This window comes from Erpetoichthys calabaricus, chromosome 6, assembly GCF_900747795.2.
Source record: "Erpetoichthys calabaricus chromosome 6, fErpCal1.3, whole genome shotgun sequence".
NCBI lineage: Eukaryota > Metazoa > Chordata > Cladistia > Polypteriformes > Polypteridae > Erpetoichthys > Erpetoichthys calabaricus.
Window position 1 is genome coordinate 185,611,532 of NC_041399.2, and position 23,467 is coordinate 185,634,998.

Below are 23,467 nucleotides of genomic sequence, written 5' to 3' on the forward strand. Positions count from 1 at the left end.
TCTAAATTGGCCCTAGTGTGTGCTTGGTGTGTGGGTGTGTTTGTGTGTGTCCTGCGGTGGGTTGGCACCCTGCCCAGGATTGTTTCCTGCCTTATGCCCTGTGTTGGCTGGGATTGGCTCCAGCAGACCCCCGTGACCCTGTGTTCGGATTCAGCGGGTTGGAAAATGGATGGATGGATGGATGGAAATGGTCAAACAATAATGGATATCCATCTTTCAGGGTGATGAGTGTCACAGGTTACCCTGGCAGCTTTGAGAACAAACCTCAGATTAGGTGTCAGTACACTGCAGGGCTAAATGAAGCACAGGTACACAATCACACCTTTCATATCGGGCCATTTTATCCAAACAGATATGTCTTTGAAAACTGGAAAGAAAACCCCAGAAAAAGGATATGAAAGCAGTGCTGTCTATTGTGACAACAAGCTTCCTGACATTAGCTAGACAGCAACATCAATATAAATGCTAGTTATCTGAATTACCGGCCAGGTCAAAGAGGCATCTTAAAGAATTCCTTGGGCACAACTGCTGTTTTAGGCCATCAAACACACCATTCCTTCCTGTTTCAAACACACTGAGCCTTTCTCACCAAGATGACATACAGGGCAACTGATCTGGTTAACCCCCCCCCCCCCCCCCCCCCCATACTGTTTTGGATGTAAACCTTTAAGCAGACCTGACCTTCACTGGAGCGTCTGAGAAGGGTGCTGGCTGGCTGGCCTGCCTACACAGCAGTGGTAAGCTTTGGCTTACTCTGTCAAGGTTGGTGTTAATGTTTCAGTCACTGATGCATTAAAAAAGAAAATAAAATTGCAAGCAGCCAGCTAGTGCTTGTATAGCTGCAATGAGGGGACATCTGCTGTGTTAGGACATTTAGCGCGTCAGACATAAGCTGCATTCCCCAGGGCCTGAGATTCTGCATTCTGGGATTTAGCAGTGCAGACGATTACTTGGGGTTGCGAGTCTTGTCTGTCATGGCCGAGGTGGGACACAGCTGTGCTTCTGCAGATGTCTTCCCAACTTGTGGTCTGCTACTTGGCTTTACCCTTTGAGAATTCCCTTCAGAAAATTCCTCTTGATTTATGTATCATTTGTGCTTTAAGAAAAAAACAAACATCAGCAGCAGACAAAACGATGATTAGTGCTGCACATCACCCCTCCAGGAGCCCCGGTTCACTACCCAGCCTGGCAATAACTTTCGTGGAGTTTGTATGCTCTCTCCACATGTATGTGTTTTCTTCTCCAATATCCTATACACGTTAAGACTGTAAATCAAGCCGCTAGAAATGAGCATCAGCAGATGTCCATCCAATGTCCTGGGAAGGGCAGGATCCTGTATGAGCATTAACTCTCAATGACTTTCCACTAGGAAAAGCCGTTTCAGAAAATGGACCTCTGAGTAGTAAAGGATATCTTTTGGGCCCTGCAGATGTATTCTAGTAATTCAAATGGGTGTGACAATGTGTAGCCTCACATGGCAAATATATCAAATTATAGTTAGGATTTATAAATAAAATAAATTCATAAAACACACACCCACACCCATCAGGGACCAAATCAGAATCAGTAATCAACCTAAGCAGCACATCTCTGAAGATGTGGAAATAACATGGGGAGGACATGCAAACTTCACACAGACAGTGTGACAGGATGAGGAACTCATGACATCGCAGAATTAAGTGCAAATACACAGTGCGTCTATAAATAAACAAAAAGAGTCCTGTGAAAAAGTAAGTACACCCCATGACATTTTTTTTTCTTCATTTCAATGGTACCTATAGATAAAGGTGACATACTGTGGCTACCAGGGAGCACCCCGGCTCCCCAAACACCCAACACAACAGACACAAGCACAAGTTTGGGGGGAGTGGTGGCTCTGAGGCTAAGGATCTGCGCTGGTATCCCGAAGGTTGCCGGTTCGAATCCCCGTCACTGCCAAACAGGCCACTGCTCTGCTGGGCCCTTGAGCAAGACCCTTAACCTGTAATTGCTCCAGGGGCGCTGTACAATGGCTGACCCTGCGCTCTGACCCCAAGGGGTATGCGAAAAGTACCAAATTCCTAATACAAGAAATTGTATAAGGCGAAATAAAGAACAAAAAAAAAAAAAAAGTCCAGCAACACACAAGGCTTTATTTCAGTGGAAAACACTTCTCAATTTGTGTGCCATCAGCACCAAGCACAGTACAACAAGCAATGCAATGAGCACAGCACCTTGTTTTCTTCTTTCTCTCTGTTTCTGTTGTTCCTTCCACATCCACTCCTCCTCTGACAAGCTTTGTCCTCCCTTTCCGATGCTGGCTCTCCCAATGGAGTGAGGCGGCTCCTTCTATAAAGCACCTGAAAGTGCTCCAGGAGTCCCATAATTTCTTTCCGGCAGCACTTCCAGGTGTGGCTTGCAATAAAGTGTCCAGAAATTCTCCATGTGCCCCCTGGTGGTGACCAAGGACCCCCAACATGGCTGAGCTTCCAATCCCATTGGTGCTGTAGCAAGCCTGGGGTGGCTGCCCTCTGCCACTTCGAGGGAGATAATACCCATTGCAAGCTCTCTCCCCTGGCCATTCTATCACAATGGCGTCCCAGCCAGGTAAGAGCCCCAGCCATCTGTTACACTACCACTATAACAAACATCATGCCACTTTCATGTTTAGGTCCATTTCATAATTTAAATAACCCGAAATGTATATTTTGCATGTGGATAAAGTATGTGCACCCCTAATTTGATCAATAGATCAAATACCTTTAGAATCAGGTATATTGACTAGAATATCATCAGAGAGGTCCTTGTCTAAACCCGTCTTATTTAAACCTTTACTTTAGTTTGGTTTGCTCTTTGCTGTTGAAATGTCTGTCATCCCCAAGCTGAGATCAAAAGAGCTCTCTGAAGCTTTCAGAACAGAAAAAGGTTATAGATGCTTATGAGTCTGCGAAGGGACTTAAAAAGACCTCCAAACAATTGGAAATCATCATTTTCACTGTCTGGAAAATTGTCTACAAGTGGAGAGGATTTCAAACAACTGGCAACTTGTCCAGGCCAGGCTGCCACAGCAAGTTCAGCCTGAGAGCAGAATGCAAGATGTTGAAAGAAGTCTCTAAGAACCACTGAACTTCATCACAGGACCTACAGGTGGATCTTGCCCTTGCTGATGTCAAAGTGCATGTGTCTACAGCTAGATCTGAATCTCATCGAGATGGAGGAATTTGAAATGAACTGTGAACACAAGACACCCTTCAAACATCACACAGCTGAAAAAATTCTGGATGGGGAACTAGGAAAAACATTCTCCCTGCCGATGTTGGAGACTGTTAGACAGTTGTAGGAAAAGTCTACTTGAGGTGGCAATACTAGCTATTTAAGCCAAGGGTGTATCTACTTTTTTCCATAGAAACAAAATACCTGTTAGTTTTTCATTAAATAAGATATTACACAGTCATTTTTTTTTCAGTTTGGTCACGTTTATCAAAAGATTCTGTTTAAATGAAGGTCAAATCTTGGTACGTCCACATTTGTTAAATATATATATATATATATCTATTATTAAAAAAAATCCTGGAAAGGAAAAGCAAGTCGACAAGACGTGATCTTCTCGGAAGTTCTCGGAAGACACTTAAAAGACACGCAAGATGCAAACAATATCAAATAAGAGCATGGAACACATAGTCATGTAAAGGCACGTAGCACACACAGATCCTGTGCTCTCAGCACATATAAAGCGTATAAGGACAATACGTTAAGCAAAGAAGAAAGAGCAGCACCGAGAAAAGAGTCCCAAAAGTGTAGGAGAGAAAAAAAGGCAGATAAGAGATTATGAAAGCAGTAGAATTCGAAAGGCTCAAACATACGATGGCCCGATACACATGCAGAGAAAGGTAAAGAATATGAAAGCAGTAAAATTGAAAGTATTGTAGCGTCCCAGCCAGGTTGAAGACTTTTTTGTTTTAAGTGACTGTTAGGTCCAATTGAGGGAGGGCGGAGTACAGCACGGAAGACTGATAGCAGCGCGACAGCAGGTGATCCGACGGTACCTCCTTAGCATGCGTTCAGCCTTCGCCCAATGACAACGAGCAGGATTATACATTCTGTGAAAGAGATTTAACCACACCCGGGGCCGGCAATAAAGGACAAGTATTGTTTTTACAACGTCACGTGAGACAAGGCAGTGAGACGTCATTTAAAACAAGTCCACGGACATCTAACCTAGCAGCTGTTGGATTGCTGTTGGCAGACACACTTCATGTGCTCCCAGCTCTTAAAACAACAACAAGAGACAAGCAAAACACGCAGCTCGCCAGCAGCAAAAAGCCTGCAGATGATCAGACTGCTTCTCCTTAGCTTGCGTTCAGCCAACCTAACCCTCGCCACCCCCATGCCCTTCACAACGCGAGTGACAGAGATTCAAAGTGGCAAAAGGACAGCTGCTGTACAGGCTTTGAAATGATCGGGCAGCGAAACAAGCAAAACAGGCAGCTCGCCAGCAACAGAAAGACAGCAGATGATCCAAAGGCATCTCCTTAGCGTGCGTTCAGCCGCACCCCCTTCACAACGTGAGCAGCGTTATACGTTCTACGAGAAAGATATGTAACCACGCCCAGGGCTGGAAATAAAGTATTGTTTTAACAAAAGTTTTAAAATAAAAGTGAAAATAATGCATATGTAACAATTCCCATGAAACTAACAATCTCTTTAAATTGTATATCCGGTAAACCAAACCTGGAGGTGGGCGAGCGAAGTGAGCAGGGGGCAGAGCCCCCTAGTATATATATAAATATATATATATATATAGTATATATCTGTAATGGTGCACTGCATAATAACTTGCAGTGAATACACTTGACTTGAGCATTCATAGTTTTCATCCTCTTTCTCTGCAAGTTTAGCATTCGTTTGCTCAGAGGTTGATGCACTTGCTTCTTCCTGAGCAGCTCTTCCTTTCCTCACCCTAGCGGCCTGCTTCTTCTCTTCTTACGTTGGCATCTTTTTGGATTAAAACTGATTAAGTCAGTGTTTGTGTTGCAATTACTTAGTACGTTTTCTTTAATTTTTCACTTAAGCTGGCACTTAAGTCTTCAATCTGCCTCAAAAATGTCTTAAGATATGAAGAGGGATGAGAACGGCACCCATACGCATGTGCCAAACGGCCGCCATGCTGGCCGCTTCTGAGAGTTGATTCTACAATAATATAAAATAAAAATAAAAATAAAAATAACCTTGGAGGTCAATCTTCACCCCGAAAGTGGATAGTAGATGTCACGTAGTATGTGTACCAAATTTCAGTTCAATAGGCCAAACAGTTTGTGAGCTACAGGTGATTTAAAATCCTGGACAGATAAACAGACAGCCATGGTAGCGTATTATATATAAAGATATGTGTGTCTGTGCGTGTGTGTATATATATATATATATATATATATATATATATATATATATATATACACACACACATATATATATATATATATATACACACACACACATATATATATATATATATATATATATATATATATATATATACACACACACACAGACATACACACATGTATATATAAATTTATACAGAGACAGAAAGAGGGAGAGTGAGGGAGGTGAAGAATACTGAACCTAAACTGAAACAGATGTAAATGTGAAGATGAAGAATAGGATCTCCTTTGTGCAGGCAGAATATCTGTTAAAATACATAAAAATAATTCTTAGTGCAGAAGGCTAATGCATTTTTTTATCTAATATACGCATTACAAATTAAAAAAAAAAAAAAAAACGTTTTTACCCTTAAATAAAGTTCAACTTAGTGTCTCCTTGCTGGGAAGGGTTGCCTTGGTTACGTTGAATCCTCATCTATTTTAAGCAAATTTAAGCGGCAGCAAATGTACGTTACATATAGTGTGATAAGAATTAAAACTATAAAATTGCTCCCCCTACACATCAAAGATGTTATTTGCATTTGTCAAAATGTTCATGAGTAGAAATTATCCTTTAACATTTTGAAAAACAGCAAAGCAAAGCAGCACCAACCATGCAATTTTAACAGAATCAAGACAGAGAAGCGAGTTTTCTCTTAACATTTGGAAAATTCTGAATTGCTGCCTTATCAGCAGAGGATAATCATACTTTCCAAGTGGTCACTGTTGTGGCTTCACCAATGTAAGTAATGCCCCAGCAATTCAAAGGCATTTTACCACAGTAACTGGGGTTTTAATCAGCACACTTAATAGTTATCAAGTCATTTTACTTGAATATAAAATGGCGACTATGGCAACAGTTTTATAGACGTTGTACTAAGCGTTTTAATTATGCACAATCTAATTCCTTGAACAAAGTCCTCTGCTTACTGATTGGTTTACATCCCATTCCTCACCTATGTGTCCAAAGTAAGCTTCTTGCACAGGGATGCTCTGTGAAAACTTTATCAATGAGGGAGGGCCTCAGATTAAAATCACTGCTTCTGTGGATGGAGAGGAGCCCAAGTGTAGTCAGAAGGCCTCTTGAGCAGTTTTTATGAGGTGTGGACAAGGCATGGCCCAATGGGAAAAGACCCAGGACACATCTGAGGGATTGTCTCTTTCTCTCCACTGGCCTAGGAGCATCTGGGAATTCCCCGGAAGAGCTAGAAAGTACCCAGAGGTGCAGAGGATGGGGTGGCCAGGTCTACACAGCTGTGCAGGCTGCCTCTGCGACTATTTCAAGGTAATGCAGACTGAAAGTGAAGTGGAGAGACAATATTCTATAAGGTTTTTTCATGTATTTTAAATTTTTTTTCAGGTTAAATATATGGATATGACCATCTTTCTCTATGCAATTTAGGTTATTTTCCCTATTCTCCTCTGACCCCTACATTATTTGTAGTTATCAATATCTAAATCTCAAATATTTTCGATACTGGAATTACCATTATGAAAAAAGACATTAGAAAACGGAAGTCAAAGGCTAACGTGATTAGAGTTGACATCTTAACATTTAGATCTGTGCAACACAAAATGATAAGGAAGTCCCCAAAACCAAAAACTCTGGGACAAACTTATTTAAAATTCTTCCACACTGGGGCAAACTTTGAATATGTTAATTTTGAAAATTTGCATTTTACTGTTTGTCCCTTGATTTACATTGAGCAGCTTTTATTTAACAGATGACATAATCACTTGAACCAAAGACTGCCATACAGAGATTCTACTGTTTTACACAAGTATAAAAGTTTTAATTATTAAAAAAAAAGATGTAATATTAAAATATCTGAACCAGTGCACACTTTTGACCTACAGGTCATTGCCGCATTACTGAATCATTTTCAGGTTAACCTGACTTTCGTTCCTGACTGGCTACAGAACCTAATTCCTTCTTTTTACTTTCATATTGTTTAAGGAGATAATCATCCGGTTCAATATCATGTTCCCTCAGTTCTGACATTAATTTGTCTAGCCTGGCCAAAGTCTTTGCATTATGTATTTGTCTTGTTGTTATATATAATTTAAACTCTTTATAGTCCATTAACCTGCATGTGTCTACTTTGCACAGATCCTGAGTTTCATGTGTTTGATTAATCTTTGGAAAGAAGGTGAGACCTGATTTCTTCTCCAAGTCTTCCAGGCTCATCTGAAATTCTAGAAGCTGATGGTCAAAGCCAATTGGTTCATTGGGAACAACAAAGGCTGCTAAAGCCAGTGAACTGGAGAGGCCATTGTTTCTTTGGGCCAACACAACTTTGTAAAGATGACTTGGGACAGCAACCTCATCATTTCCAATCACCTGAAGAAAAAAAATAAAGAAAGAAAAATTACACTTTGTAAGTTAAAAGCCAAACACAATTAACCCACATCAACTAATGAAGACTGCTTTCTATAATTTATTCCATTGGACACAGTCAGTTCTTTTTAACGTAAGTCTCACAAATTAAGGATACAAATGAGCAAAGAAGTATTTCCCGAAAAATCACTATTCTCTCACTGCCTTAACCTTGGCAAAAACAACAACCTCTCTGACTCAAACTCATATTTGTATTGTTAATAACATAAGATGGACTAGAAGATACATTCTGAACAAGACATTTAATATTTAAGATGAAAGGAATCAATAAATTCAAGCTTACAAGAAATCAATATATGTGTGTTTTTAACGCCCCATAAACATCTCCACAGAAGTCAGTTGTGTTCAGTCTCAAAGGAGTTAAAGGAAAATGACTCAAAGGAAATAACATCTAGTAAATAAAAAATAAAAAAAACCCGTGATTATTTAGAAGAGTGAAAATACACGGCAAGTATCAACTGCTTCATGTTTGTGTTTTACACAGTGTAGATGGCCCTTCATTATACTTTTCTACTTTTTCTGACAGACACCAAGTCTTTGGTGCTGCAAATTTTTCTACAGTTTATAGCAGGAAAATTAACCTACAACCACAAAGGGAAGCAAAGACTTCTAAAATATTACCTCAGTTTATTAATTTTCTAAACCTATTAGTGGTAAATGTGTACCGTCTTTTTCCGAAAATAAGACACTGTCTTACTTTCTTTTTTGGTCCAAAATACGCACTAGGGCTTATTTTCGGGGGAGGACAAAAATAAAAGTATATTTATATATTTTTATTTAATATTTATTTATTTTACACAGAATACAGAAATTAAAATTTATTCAATTACAGTCATGTCATCTTCTTCTGGAACATCGTCATAAATCAAGATTTACACCCCTGGAGTCTTCCACAATTCCCTTTTTGTACTCGACGGAATAGCTCTTTCGTTTTGTACTCATTTTAACTGCGGTTAAAAATTATTCACTTTATAAAAAATAAAATTACGTATGAGGAAATAATCAGACTTACAAGACTGAAATGAACAAACATTGTATCTGCACTGTCGCTCAATGTAGACTGCTGCCTTAACGAACAATTATTTATAGTGTGCGCCAACGACGCGTTCCGTCGCATTCCGCATATGCATGCCCCCCTCCACCCCCTCCCCACTTCATTCGACCATACTCTGCGATACGCGCGACTCAGTACAACACAGCAGAGCAGAGCAGACACAATATTTACGGTATGTATTCATGCTGCCTTATGTTGTATTTTTAAGATAAATTCCAAGAATTAATTTGAAACGAACTGTAGAGGTAAACAATGAATTTCTCGGAATATTTTATTTCAAACATTTCTCTGAAATACGAGTATTAGGGAAGCTAAACATACTTAATAAATCAACAGCATTTTTTAACGAATTCTTTTTTTCACATTATTTTAACTAGGGCTTATTTTCGGGGGAGGGCTTATATTACAAAAAGTTCCGAAAATCTCGATAGGGCTTATTTTCGGGGGATGTCTTATTTTCGGAAAAAGACGGTAATTTACAATGTTCCTTCTTCATACCTTCATATGGGTAAAGTTGTAGCTCATTGTACATCTCTAAGTGAATGGTATTTGAAATTCAAATTGCATATGAAGAATTTCAAGAGCAAACTACCAGTAAAAGTCTGTAATGTGTCAGGTCAAAAACCTTGAGTGACAAGCCACAAAAGCAGGAGACGATGACACAATGTGGCAGCTACCACAAGGACCCTTCAGTCAAGAGTCATGCAGGGCATCATGAAAATCAAGAAATTCTAATCTAGTTATGCAAGATCACTCAAAATCATTTGATTTCATATTAGGGTCAAAAACTGAAGAGTGAACTAAAGTGTCAAACGGAAACTTCTTCAAACAGCATTACTCTTTATGTACATCTTCAGATTTAACCTGGGAAAAAGCATTAGGCAGGACAATGTGTTCTAACATACATGAGTCTTATCTGTTTAAAAAGACAATTCTCAGAAGAACGAGGCAAACGGGTCTGATTTAAACATACTGGTCTTGAAATACATGGACTCCGATCAAACTTGCTTGCAAGGAATTAGTATGGTTAGTATCAGGATTTTAATGATACCAACTTTATTTCTCAGGAGGTTCACAAAGTTTTTTTAATTTTTTTTCTGTGTAGGGCTGTGGAGTTATACAGATTCACTGGGGAATGGATATTAAATTATCTATCTATCTATCTATCTATCTATCTATCTATCTATCTATCTATCTATCTATCTATCTATCTATCTATCTATCTATCTATCTATCTATCTATCTATCTATCTATCTATCTATCTATCTATCATTAAAAAGTAATTAATCAAACAAATTCAATGGCCAAAAGAAAAAAAGACACCTGAAATAACAAGTAAAAAATTGAAGTAAATACAAATTAAAAATTTCAAAAAGAGGACCATAGCCTTAGAATAAATTAAGTGGTGACCTGTATAGTAAAGATAAAATATGTTATCTGCTGCTGCCTTTCTTCAACTATATTATTAGGCATATATGTTAAAGGATTGTTTGATACTTCTGTGCGTGTATGTGTGTATATATACAGTATATATATATATATATATATATATATATATATATATATATACACATATATACAGTGTATATATATATATATATATCTATATATCTATATATAAAAGCCAAATACCACTGAGTCACTCATCATGAAATCTCATGAGGACTTGAAATTTGGAATGTAGGTTACCCTTGGCCCATAGGTGCTCGCTAAGAAATGGTTTTAAAAATTTTGTGGTCCAAGCATGAAATTTCTTATAGTTTTTTAGACCTGTGCCTTGGGGCATAACCTTAACTCCACTTAGTTAGTGCACGAGAGAACTACTTAATGGATTTAGATCTTTATTTTTCTATAATTTGCTTGAACATTCTGGTTGATTTTGCGACTTCTCTCATTGCGCTAAGAATCATAGTTAGCTTGCAGGAGCGATATATTCACGCTAATCCGAGACAGAGGCTGCGAGCTGAGGGGAGGGGGAAGAGTGACGTCAGGAGTAGAGAGGTGGGCGGGGCCCTCCTCACTGTCCTGTTTCACTACTACGCAGGCAGAGCCGCAGAGAATGGCTAGTGTATATATATATATATATATATATATATATATATATATATATATATATATATATACACACACACACACACACACACATATATACATATAAAAACATACACATACACACATAAACAGAATTATACACACACATGCAGAAAAAGTTTTCATGTTTTATTTTTATTCAACATTGAATCACAATGGATTTAATTTAAATCTTTTTGACCCTGATCAACAGAAAACTCTTTTAATGTCAAAATAAAAAGAGGTCTCTGCAAAGTGGTCTAAATTAATTACAAATACAAAACACAAAATAACTGATGATATAAGTTTTCACCTCCTTTAACATGGCATGCGTAAATTGTCACTGAGGCAGCAAGTTGGTTTGTGAAGTCACACAATTAGTTCAATGGAGATCACCGGTCTGTAGTTAAGGGCCTTCAGTTGATTGTTGTATAAATACCTCCTAACCTACACAAGGAAAACAAAAGAATACTCCAAGCAACTATGTGAAAAGGTGATTGAAAAGCCCAAGTCTGGGAATGGAGACAAGAAAATATCCAAGTCAGTGAATATCTCTTGAAGTCCAGTTACATCAATAATAAAGAAATGAAAAGAGTATGGCACAGCTGTTAATCTGCATAGAGCAGGCCATCCACTAACACTGAGTGACCGTGTAAGAAGAAGACAATTGAGGGAGTCCTCAAAGAAACTTCTGAGAACTCTGAAGGAGTCACATGCTTAGATTGGAGAGACACTATTAAAAAGTACTTATGACATTTCAGCTAGAGCGCGACAGAAGGCACATGTGAGACTATGTCAGCTCAAAGAAGGTTGTACGGTCTGATGACACCACAGTTAAGCCTTTGGGCCATCACACTAAATGGCGTATTTAGCCTGAACGAAACACTGCACATTATCAAAAACAAACCATCATCACCATAAAGCACAGTGGTGGCAGCATCAGGGTGTGGAGAAAATTCTGTGCAGCAGGCCATGGAAGGCTTTGAGGTAGAGAGTAAAATAAGTGCAGGAAAATACAGGAAATTTTTAGTCAATTATTTTGTGTTTTATATTTGTAGTTAATTTAAATCACTTTGCATTGTCACTTTTGATTTTAATATCAAGGAGTCTTTTCCCTGTTGAGCAATTGAAAAAATAAACCAATGAAATCCATAGTGATTCAATGTAATATACAGTGATTCCTTGCAAGGGGGTGAATATGTTTTTATATATATTTGAAACACTATCTGCCAAATAATATGAAGAGTACATGACACGTGTTTTGCCCTTATTGGGGCTCGTCAGGTGTACACACTTATGCATCCCCTACAAGGATCAAACCTTGGACGTCAGCGCTTGAGGCAAAACCTCTGACTTTGCGGCACGGCAGCTGGTTTGCTTATTTGACAGGGTGAAGATCTGCCTTCAATTCTTGGGGAGCCCAAATGTATGAGCTTCTAGTCCACTCACACATTCTCACTCTGTCAATTTACAATAGCCCATCCTCCTACTTGCACATCTTTGACACTGGGAGGATAACAGAGTTTTATGGCAGTGAACCTCCATTAAGCACCACAACATATAATGAAATAGTGGTATTCTTTAAAGTGGTAAATACAGAGTAAGTATTTAAAAACTAAAACACATATAGTAATAAAAAGTACCTTGTACAAAACGGACTTGCTTCCATCAGTTCCTTCTGTGGGTAACATCAAAGGTCCAGAAACAATCCATACATCATCAAAGCGCTGAGTCAACTCCCGGCAATAGATTTCTAGTCTAAAAAAAAAATTAGAACGAAACAACATAAATCTAACAGACATTTTCAGGTGAGGCAGGTGCAAAAGAAGGCCAGTCTTTAGAATAACAGATTTCAGGCACATAACTATACACTGATGAAAATACACTCACTGAAATGCTATTTTTTACAATGATATTTAAAAACACTTTTACATAATAATTTTAAATGTCTAGAATGACAGAAATAAAGAAAAAGTGCAAGGTCTCAGGATATCAACACTTAATAAATTAGGTCACAGTGATATATGGCAAATTCTGCTGCCATTATAGTACTCCCAGCCCACAGGAGACTCTGCTCCTTTGCTCATTTTCTATTACAAATGTAGTCTGATCAAGAAAGAAAGCTTCCAGCAAAATTCCAGCTTTAATGAAAACAAGGACATATACATAAACAGGCGTATATACACACTGATAAGACTATTTGGTATTTTTAAAAACACAGGAAAAAAATCTCTCTTATTAAAAATGTTCAGTTTTTCATCTTAGGCAGCATTTTGGCAGAGCAGTTAGCTCTCCTACTTCACAGCATGAAGAGTCTAATTTGATCCCTGGGCCAGCCACTGTTCATGTTGATTTAGAACAATCTTGTAGTGTCTATGTGAATTTGATCCAGTGCACTCTGGTTTCTCCAAAATGTACAGATTAAGATACAGTAATTGGAATTTTAAAACTGATCTGGTGGATGTCTTTGGGTGGAGAATGAGTTTTCTCTGCCTTGACTGGCATAGAAATTGGTTCACCCAGCTCCTTCTGGAACAGCCTTGTAATGGAAACACATGGGTTTGGGTTAGGAGAACAATGATGGATGGATTTTTTTATTCCTTTATTTATTTAACCAACTTATTTCAACACAGAGTAATTGGGAAGGAAGTGAAATGCCATCGATACATCAGTACTTTCACAAAACACTTAATATAGGAAAACATACAAAGGCTATACAGACAGTTTGAGATTTGGACCCAGCATTCTGGAGGTGTTAGGACGAAGCACTAACTGACAAGCAGAACACGCAGCTCGCCAGCAGCAGCTGATCCAACCGCATCTCCTTAGCGTGCATTCAGCCCACCCCACCCCCACCCCCCCAACAATGCAAGCAGCGTTGTACGTCCTGCAAGAAAGAGATTTAACCACGCCCGGGGCCGGAAATAAAGGACAAAGAGTAGATGACAAAGAAGAACGTCATAAAGAATTCAAATACTGCATGTTGGCGCGGTACACATGCACAGCAGGTTAGAGATAATGAAAGTATGAAAATTCCAAAGTCTCAAAAAAAGGATAGGAAAGATCACATTAGCGCAACCAAATGGAAATTAATACTTGGTGAAATAATGGAACAGCGAAAAGAGATCGAATATATTGTTTGGATTTAAACTTTAAGTCGGAGACTTGTAGATCGTCTAATTCGTGTTGCCAGCGAGAATTAAAAGATTCCAAAAATGTTGTTGCGGTATGAAATCCCATGAGACGGAGACTTTTAACATGAGATTCTTTCAAGTCATGCCCTACCTACATCTATTTTCAAACAAGACCACGGTCATCTAACCTCAGTCGTGTGAATGCTTTTCTCAGACACACTTTCTGTGCTCTCAGCTCTTATAAATTTTATCAGGACAATAATTTTATAAGTTCTAGATGACATGGCGGAGTGGTGGCTCTGAGGCTAGGGATCTGCACTGGCAATCGGAAGGTTGCCGGTTCGAATCCCGTAAATGCCAATAGGGACTCTGCTCTGTTGGGCCCTTCAGCAAGGTCCTTAACCTGCAATTGCTGAGCGCTTTGAGTAGTGAGAAAAGCGCTATATAAATGCAAAGAATTATTATGTCAACGACAAAGCGAAGAAGAAAGAGCATGGACAAACACAGAATCAAAATTCAATGCGATCTTGAAGAAAAGTTAATTCCAAATATTGTTTTTACAAAAGTTTTAAAGTAAAAGGGAAAATAATGCATATGTAACAATTCCCATGAAAATAACAATCTCTTTAAAATGTATATCCAGTAAACCAAACCCGGGGGTGGGCGAGCGAAGCAAGTAGGGGGCGGAGCCCCCTATTAGGAAGTAAAAATGTTAGGTTTGAATACACAATGGGCGTTCAGAAAATCGAGAGTACACCTTATGAGAAGGATTTGGGAGTCGCAGTGGACTCTACACTATCAACTGTGGTGTTCAGAAGCCATTAAGAAGGCAAACAGAATGTTAGGTTATATAGAATGATGTGTGGAGTACAAGTCGGATGAGGTTCTGCTCAAGCTTTATGATGCACTGGTGAGGCCTCATCAGGAGTACTGTGTGCAGTTTTGGACTCCAGGCTACAAAAAAGGACATAACAGCACTAGAAAAGGTCCAGAGAAGAGCGATTAGGCTCATTACAGGGCTAAAGGGGATGAATTAAGGAAAAAGATTAAAAGATCAGAGTCTTTTCAGTTTAAGCAAAAGAAAATTAAGAGGTGACATGATTAAAGTGTTTAAAATTATGAAGGGAATTAGTACAGTGGATTGAGACTGTTATTTTAAAATGAGTTCATCAAGAACATGGGGACACAGTTGGAAACTTGTTAAGGGTAAATTTCGTACAAACATTAGGAAGTTATTCTTTGCACAGAGAACCACAGACACTTGGAATAAGCTACCACAGGGGTCACAAACTCAAACTGGCTTTGGGCCACAGCTGGTATTGTCATGTCATACAGGGGCCACATGAATGTTGAAGTACAACAAGAGATAGTAATATTCTTTAAATCTATTTTTATTTCCATTACTAACATTTTTTTCAAAAAGCAAATTGTACTCTAAAGACACTACTTTTAAATGTGCAATTCTTTTTTCATTAAATTAACTTAAAGAAATTAACAAAACTTTGCATTAACCTAACACATGTAATACCTGAATACATTTGAACTTATATTCTATTTCTGTCCAGAAACCTGGCAGAGTTTCTGCCCACACAGCCTTGCACACATTTGTGTTAATGGAGTTTATAGTGGAAACTCGGAGTACAGTTTCAAGATTAGCATAGTAAATTTACACCTCATAGTTCATAGTTGAGAAAAGTTTCTCACACGGATGTGTGCTTCCAAAAAGGCACATTACCTGACTGAACACTTTGGACAGCTCTGGAAAGGATGGAGGTAATTCTCTCAGAAACTGTCCAGTCAAGTGTGCTTTTCCCGGTGCCTCTCTGAACTTAGATTTCAGCTCACTATTGCACTGCAAGTCAATAAGTTCCATTTGGAACAAACCTGGACGACTCTCCACATCAGCTGAAAAGGGGTCTGCAAACAGCTGGAAGGTGTTGCAGTATGACCTAAAGTCAGCAAAACGGTGATCAAATTCCTGCAGTCGGTTTTCAATAGCAGATTTATATGTATCACTCCTGAATGCTGTGCCATCATCCACAAGAAATCTACATGTTGGGAAATGAGTGAGATTTTTGGCAGGAAGCTGTGTTTTCCATAATTTCAATTTTGGGGTGAAGGCTTTCACACTTTCATAAGCTGCTGTGATGAGCTGATCAGGGCCCTGGAGCTTCATGATAAGTAAGTTCAGCTCCTGTGTATATATAAATAAATTGACATTGACATTGTGGATCTTCCAACTCAGAAACATCCATTCTGCCATCTGCCATGAAATTTTTCACTTCTGTTCTCAACACAAAAAATCTCTTCAGGATATTTCCCCTGCTGAGCCAGCGCACCTCAGTACTGATTCAGTTTCTTCTAAAAAGGCTCTGAACTGGTGATGCTGTAAACTCCTTGACCTGATGCAATGAATATGATTCAGAGCAACAAACATGACATGTTCAAATAACATTTGCTGCACAGAGCTTGTTGAAAACTGCTGCTGGATCAGCTTTTACCTTTTCTAATTTTTTTTTTGAACCAACGCTACCAGTCCATTTTGTTTGTCTGTCATGGAGAAGGCTGTGGTGATGCCTACCAGTTTGTTCCATGGCAAAACAGCACACTAAATAGTGTCACACAGAAGCTGATATATATATATATCATTGCCTGTGGTACGGCTGTGCGCCGGACATAAACTTAGCAATTCTTCAGTCACATCAAAGTGGGAATTAACACCCCTAATGAAAATCACTAGTTGAGCAGCGTCGGTTTTGTCGGAGCTTTCGTCAAGTGTAATGGAGTATGCAGTAAAAACTTTAGCTTTCTCGCGTAACTGATCATAAATGTCATTTGATAACTCGTCTATTCGCTCTGTCACGGTGTTTGCTGATAAGGAGATATTTTTGAACAAGCCCGTCTTTTCTGGGCACAATATTTCAGCGACTTTTAACATACAGTCCTTAAGAAACTGCTCTTCGGTGAACGGTTTTCCTGCCTTAGCGATTAACTCACTTACCACATAACTTTCTTCCACCACACTGTCAGCATCCTTCTTTGCTTAGTGAAAAAGACTTTGCTGTAATTTCAGGCCTTTGTTTATCAGAGTAGCTAGTTTTTCCTTCTCTTCTCCCCGATACTTAAAATACTGTTCTCCGTGTTAAGTCGAGTAATGATGTTTGAGATTATATTCCTTCAAAACAGTGACTTTTTCTTTGCATTTAAGACATGTGGCATTCCCACTGAATTCCACAAAAAAATACTGTAATGTCCATTTTTCTTTAAATTGTCTGTGTTCAGCATCCACCTTACTTTTGGGTTTGGAAAGGGTCATCTTTTTTATTGACAACCAAGCAAATGAATTACAAAAAAAATTAACTTGCTTTCTTTTCATCAAAAACTGCACATTTGCACCAAATGACAGAACTGAAAGATTTATGTTAATTTGAAATAATTTTTTTAATTTAAAATGATTGTTTTTAAACTAGTTTGGACTTAAACAAGTAAAAGAAGGAAGTAGGCAAAAATAGTTAAATAAATTTACCGCTAGCGGGCCGGATTGCATTATTTTGTTGATGTCATATACAGGACGGGGGGATGGAAATGGCCTATGGGTCAGTAATACTTCAGGGACTTTCAAAACTCGACTGATGTTTTTATAGAAGAATTAACTGGACAGGTCTGGCAAGCTTTGTTGGGCTGAATGGCCTGTTCTCGTCTAGATTGTTTTAAAGTTGTAATGAACATTCCTGATTTTAACTGGCAGCTTTATTGTTAAGGCTTTTCCACCAAAAAATGTCCATAATGTTCCTTTAGTCCAAACATTGCCAAACCCAATTTAAAGCAATGACACTTGTTCTTCCCCAATATATGTCATTTACTGTTGTTACTTGTACTGAATATTTGCCATTAAGTACACAATATGCTTTCACTGATGTGAAATGTGCAAATAAGCACTTTGAGTGTCAGGATAATAATTAAATAACTTACTTGACTGATTGTTAATCAAACAGACACTTGTTAAACTCCACCTAGTTGCTGCTAAATGCCAGAAGCACATGAATCTATCTGCATGTTGAACATCTTATTTAAGGGTTAAAACAGAGAATGTGAATACAATGCAAAAATGACTTAAGAGCTTGATTAGGGCAAATCAGAATAATGTTGCAGGGCTGCTCTATTAATTGTGAATATCATACACTTGAATTGCAACATATTCCAGTAAAAAGAATTTTGTTCATTAAGCCCAGTACCTTAGTAGTGGTTACCATTAAAAATGTTTAAAAACCTGCAGTAATGTACATTTTACGAATGTAAAAGCGATACAACTTTCTGAGAGACAGACAGTGAATGTGAAAGTGTGTTAATCAAACAGATGCAGTAGGATTTTCCTTCAAGTTCCATGACAGTTTTTCAACATAACAGATTGTAAATATAAAACAAGCTCTAAAGCCCACACCAAACATGAAGTCATGTAAAAATGTAAGTACACCCTCTTTGAGTTCTATGCTGTTACATATAGGACATAACACAACATTTTTAAACCACTTAATCAAATCAAGATTGTGGGGAGCAGGAGCCTATTCTGGCTGAAAGCCTATTGCAGGGCCTGCTTACCATCACAGACTCTTACATACAGTCAGGGACAATTTGGTATCTCCAAATAACATGAGTAACTAGAGAAAACGTACCTCAGACAACATGATTTACCCATAGAATCAGTTATACAAATGATAAAATTCACTCTGACACATAATTTATTCTCATTTGGACAAGACTTCTACTTGTAACAAAAGGGGATTGCGATGGGCTGTCGGTTTGCACCTCACTATGCAAACCTATTTATAGCAAAATTGGAGGAAGATTTTATGACAATGTGCATGTTAAAACCAATGTTGTATCTCCATTACATAGATGACATCTTCATAATCTGGACTGCCAGTGTGAAGGACCTCCTCCATTTTCATAATGAATTTAATTCTCTCCACCCCAACATAAAGCTGAAACTGAATTATTCAAAAACAAAAGTCAGCTTCATTGACACTACCATTCAACTGAAAGATAACTCCCTTGTAACTTCTGTTTTTCACAAGACCGACAGACAGACGGACCTACCTGAGAACTGATAGCTTCCACCACAAGCATATAAGGCGCTCCATTATATTCCTTCCTCTGTATACTCTGCTGTACTTCCCCATTCCACCATCAAGTTTTCTTTTCCTCGGTCCAGATGACACATCAAGCACCCTTCTAGCTGTCACCCTTATTACTTCTGCTGTACTGTAGTTACCCAGCTGTCTAGTAACTCTTCACTGCCACCAAGTGCCTGTCTTATCTACTCCCTGAACTTAACCTCACAGCCTTCCTTTTTTCAGCTTCCACCATTTAATCCTCTGCTATCACTCTCCACCTCTTCTTGATATCCAATATCATCCTACAAACGACCATCCTATCCTGCCTAACTGCACTTTCCCCTGCCACCACTTTGCAGTTTCCTTCAGACTGACCCTCCTGCATAGGATATAATCTACCTGTGTGCATCTTCCTCCACTCTTGTATGTCACCCTGTGTTCCTCCATCTTCTTAAAATACATATTCACCACAGCCATGTCCATCCTTTTAGTAAAATCCGCTACCATCTGACCTTCTGCATTCTTCTCCTTGACACCATACCTACCCATTAACTCCTCATCTCCTCTGTTCAACAACAAGTCCATTGAAATTCGCTCCAATCACCACTCTTTCTCCCTTGGGTACACTCTCCACCACTTTATTCAGCTCACTCTAGGAATCTTCTCTCTATTATATAAAAAAAAATCTTAGGACGAGACATTGTCAGAGAGATAATTTCAAGTCCCGCAAGAGGAAACTTTGTGCCAAGAGCTGAATTGAAAACCTAACAGGTCCAAGTGGGGGTGGAAATAAAAGACAAACTGTAGAAGAAGAAAAGACAAAGAGAAGAAGACAAAGTAGAACGTCGTAAAGAGGTTCAAAAACGTTGGCACGATACACATGAAGAGCAGGTTAGAGATTATGAAAGTACTAAAATTCAAAAATCTCAAAAAAAAACTACACAGTGAAATAACGGAACAGCGAAAAGAGATTGAATATATGGACATAAGTGATATGAAGTATGTAGATATTGCTCGGCTTTAAAGTTTAAGCCAGAGACTTGAAGATCGTCTAATTTGTGTTGCCATCAAGGAAAAATAGTGTTTCTTCCCAATGAAGAGGCATATCTGCGAGAAATAAAAGATTTGTTATTTGGTGAAAGTGAATCCACAAACACTACAGGGAAAACATCTGAATCTACAATAATCTGTTTGCGTTTGTATCATTCGATGCTCAAAACGTAGATTTACACGATTCAAGACTATACGCCATGAGAATCTGTGATCCCACAACAATTAAAGCTACTACAAGTTTAATTTCAAAGAAACCACAATTCGGTCAGTTTTAAATTTATGATCACAGAGAAGCGATGCAACATACAATTGAAAGAGTTAAATGATCAGACGTATTAGAAATTTTGCAGCCAATAATGGATACAAATCCATATGTCCAAAAGTATCGCACTTTACATGAAATTTATCTGAAAAACACAGACAAAGAAGTTTTCTTGGATTTCTATATGAAACAGAAAGATCATGCTAACGCTATATAATAAATCAACTTGTGAAGAACTGTCAGCGACAATAGTTTTGAAACAAGGAGATATCAAAGACAGAGTTGATATTCGTGTTTATCCAAAAGCACAGCATGATTCGTCGCAAGCGGCAGATCCGAGAAATGACTAGTGCACAGGGCCCGCACGGGGGTTGGCAGAGCCCCCTAGTACTTCTAGATTTTTCAGAGGCACTTTGTGAAACTGTACCAGTGACTTCACCTTCTGCTTGTAGAAGCATCTCAGATATACAGTACATAAACACAAGGCATTCTTCCACCTGATAATGATTTCCCTGGATTTTCTTTAACATTTAATCCCTAATTGTGCACCTTTCTCAGACCACACTCGACGGTGTTAATAAGACATGGAGTGCCAATGTACTATTGCATAGCAAGTCTACTAACCAATGAATTTGGGGGAAGTGGGTCTTCAATTCAAAAGTCCATTCTTATTTGAATGTGCTCTACTGTTGTGCATGAGATAGGTTTCTGGAAATAGTTTATGAAACAATATTTTAGGTGAAACACGTGTTATTGATGTTGTGAGCATACAACCAGATAACTAACAGGTTAATTATGTGACATAAGGAATTTGAGATTTTTTCATGGATGCTTTTATATCGTTTGCTGTTGTTTAGTCTGGGCCTTCATCGATGCAATCAGCAATTTTTTTCATCTCCAATATTCATAAAAACATGAAGTTTTTTGTCTGCCATCACTATAAACAAAGTGGGCTAAACAACAGATACAAAATCATCATTTTTGATGGAGTATTCCTCCAAGATAAAAACAGATAATCCACCAGTTGTATTTTACACATAGTTGACATGTTTCTGACTTTTATATATTCTTCAATTATGGAAACAAAAGTATTCAGAATCAGGAATTAACTCCTAGAAATGTGCAATTAATAACTATTTTTGAAGACCGCTCATGATTTACTCTCAATGTGGCAAATGGTTTCACTTCAAAGTACACTCCAGTTTTCCATTTGCCTTGTGTGCCTTTCCTTGCCTAAGCACACATCTGTACAGAGCTGTTTAAACCAATTCAGAGTCACAAGGGCCACAGTCTCTGTCAGGCAATAGTACATCAGAGGGTCCACTCATGCACATACCTAAGCAAGGCCAGGTTAGAGTTGCCAGATAACATAATATGTATATTCTTGAAATATACTTTGAGTGAAAAACTGAAGTGCTTGAGAGAAAAAACAACACACACACACACACACACACACACACACACACACACACACACACACACACACACACACACACACACACACACACACACAGACACAGGAGAGACACGCACACTTCACAAAGGTTGTCCCCAGGCACAAATTAAAAACCCAGGAGTTGCAAGGCAGTGGAGATAATCACTGTACCATGGGCCGTTAAAAAGAAACCTGAGAATGGATGAAACAGCTATACAACATTTAAGTTTTCATACATTCATACCTCATAAAATTACATTCAGAATAGAGTGACAGTAGCACTTACCTGTTCCAAAAGCCAGCATTATTTTCGTAGTTCTGTGGCACAATGTTGGAGAGGTAGAATGTTTCAGTCATTGACTGCTTTAAAAAAAAAAAAGGAGAAATCTTATTCAATAAGTAGTACTACATGAAAAAACTGTAATTTGTATTCAGATTATTAAGCAAAAACAAAACTTCCATTTTTTCTCCCCTCTCCCAGAATAAATGATACAAAAGCCGTTATGAGCCAGTTCCAACGGTAACTTGGTAGTCTGACTCTTGAATTAATACACACTCAGACATTCACTTGCTGAGTCGCAGCATGCTATCTGGAGTCGTGGAGACACTTAAGCTATGTTGCCACTGCTTATTTCATCCTGCCCAATTCCCATTGCTAGCATATAGGAAACAAATCTTTTTTTTCTCATTTACTGTGTAAATAACAGACAGACACACAGAACTAAATCACTGAATCTAAATGTGGACATTTAAGTTATATTTTAAACATTACCCTTAAGGATGTGCTGCTTTAGTACTTACAATAAATGAAGGAAAATGACAGAAAATTTAGGTTAGTGGTTTAAAAGACAGGTTATATGTTTGATTTTACCATGGGGATGCAGGCAAGATTAGACTGATTAAGAAAGTCATATTTGAAGAAATGCAGAATCTTCTGGTATAGTGGATAAGGACTATATCTTCAATGGCAATGAAAAAAAATTAAAGAGCAAATAAAATGACTCTCTCACTTCCACATTATCACAGCTGATTACACAAACTGTTCTGCTGCACTACTGGCATAAAGATGTCACCTACCTAGACACTCACTTATTCATGCATGACTGACTGTATAAACAGGGGGATTACTTGTAGGCTGCAAACATACACAGAAAGAGGAAAAAATATGGTATCTAAAAAGAGAATATTTTAAATTTGTATGGCAGTGCAACTGTAACCACAATAACCCAGCAGCAAGAAAGAATTTAGGCAGGGATACCTTGTGTGAACCAAGTGGCTGTAAAGCATAAGACTGGGTCTTGACATCCCAAGTAAGTCATTTAACATACTCCTGTTTCACATGAAAAAAAATCTTCTGCATTTATAATGCTCCATAGGGTACTGTTCAGCATAGAAAGTCACTATATAAAACAGCATGTCTGTGCATTTCAAGTCTCAGAATGAATTACATTCATAAAACAGAAAACATGCAGAATGCAAAAAGCAGAAATGTCAACACATGAACACATTTTACACCAGAGTGACAGACAACTGCCTAGTAAGAGCTC

General features: G+C 38.3%; 1 protein-coding gene across 2 annotated transcripts in view; it reads right to left on the reverse strand.

Moving 5' to 3' along the window:
• Positions 1-218: 218 nt before the first annotated feature.
• The window catches only part of LOC114653707 (nuclease EXOG, mitochondrial-like), a 55,573-nt gene continuing 32,324 nt past the window's right edge, over positions 219-23,467 (reverse strand). Inside the window, exons 4-7 of one of the 2 annotated variants that reach the window (XM_051929125.1) lie at positions 22,207-22,283; positions 12,566-12,680; positions 7,557-7,740; positions 219-367 (exon numbers count right to left, since the gene is read on the reverse strand). In XM_051929125.1, coding sequence (XP_051785085.1) covers positions 294-367; positions 7,557-7,740; positions 12,566-12,680; positions 22,207-22,283 — 450 coding nt within the window. In that variant the 3' untranslated portion in view covers positions 219-293. Of the gene's footprint in view, positions 368-6,720; positions 6,925-6,969; positions 7,741-12,565; positions 12,681-22,206; positions 22,284-23,467 lie in introns of those variants that run through there. The other variant, XM_028804170.2, reaches the window with a different exon arrangement.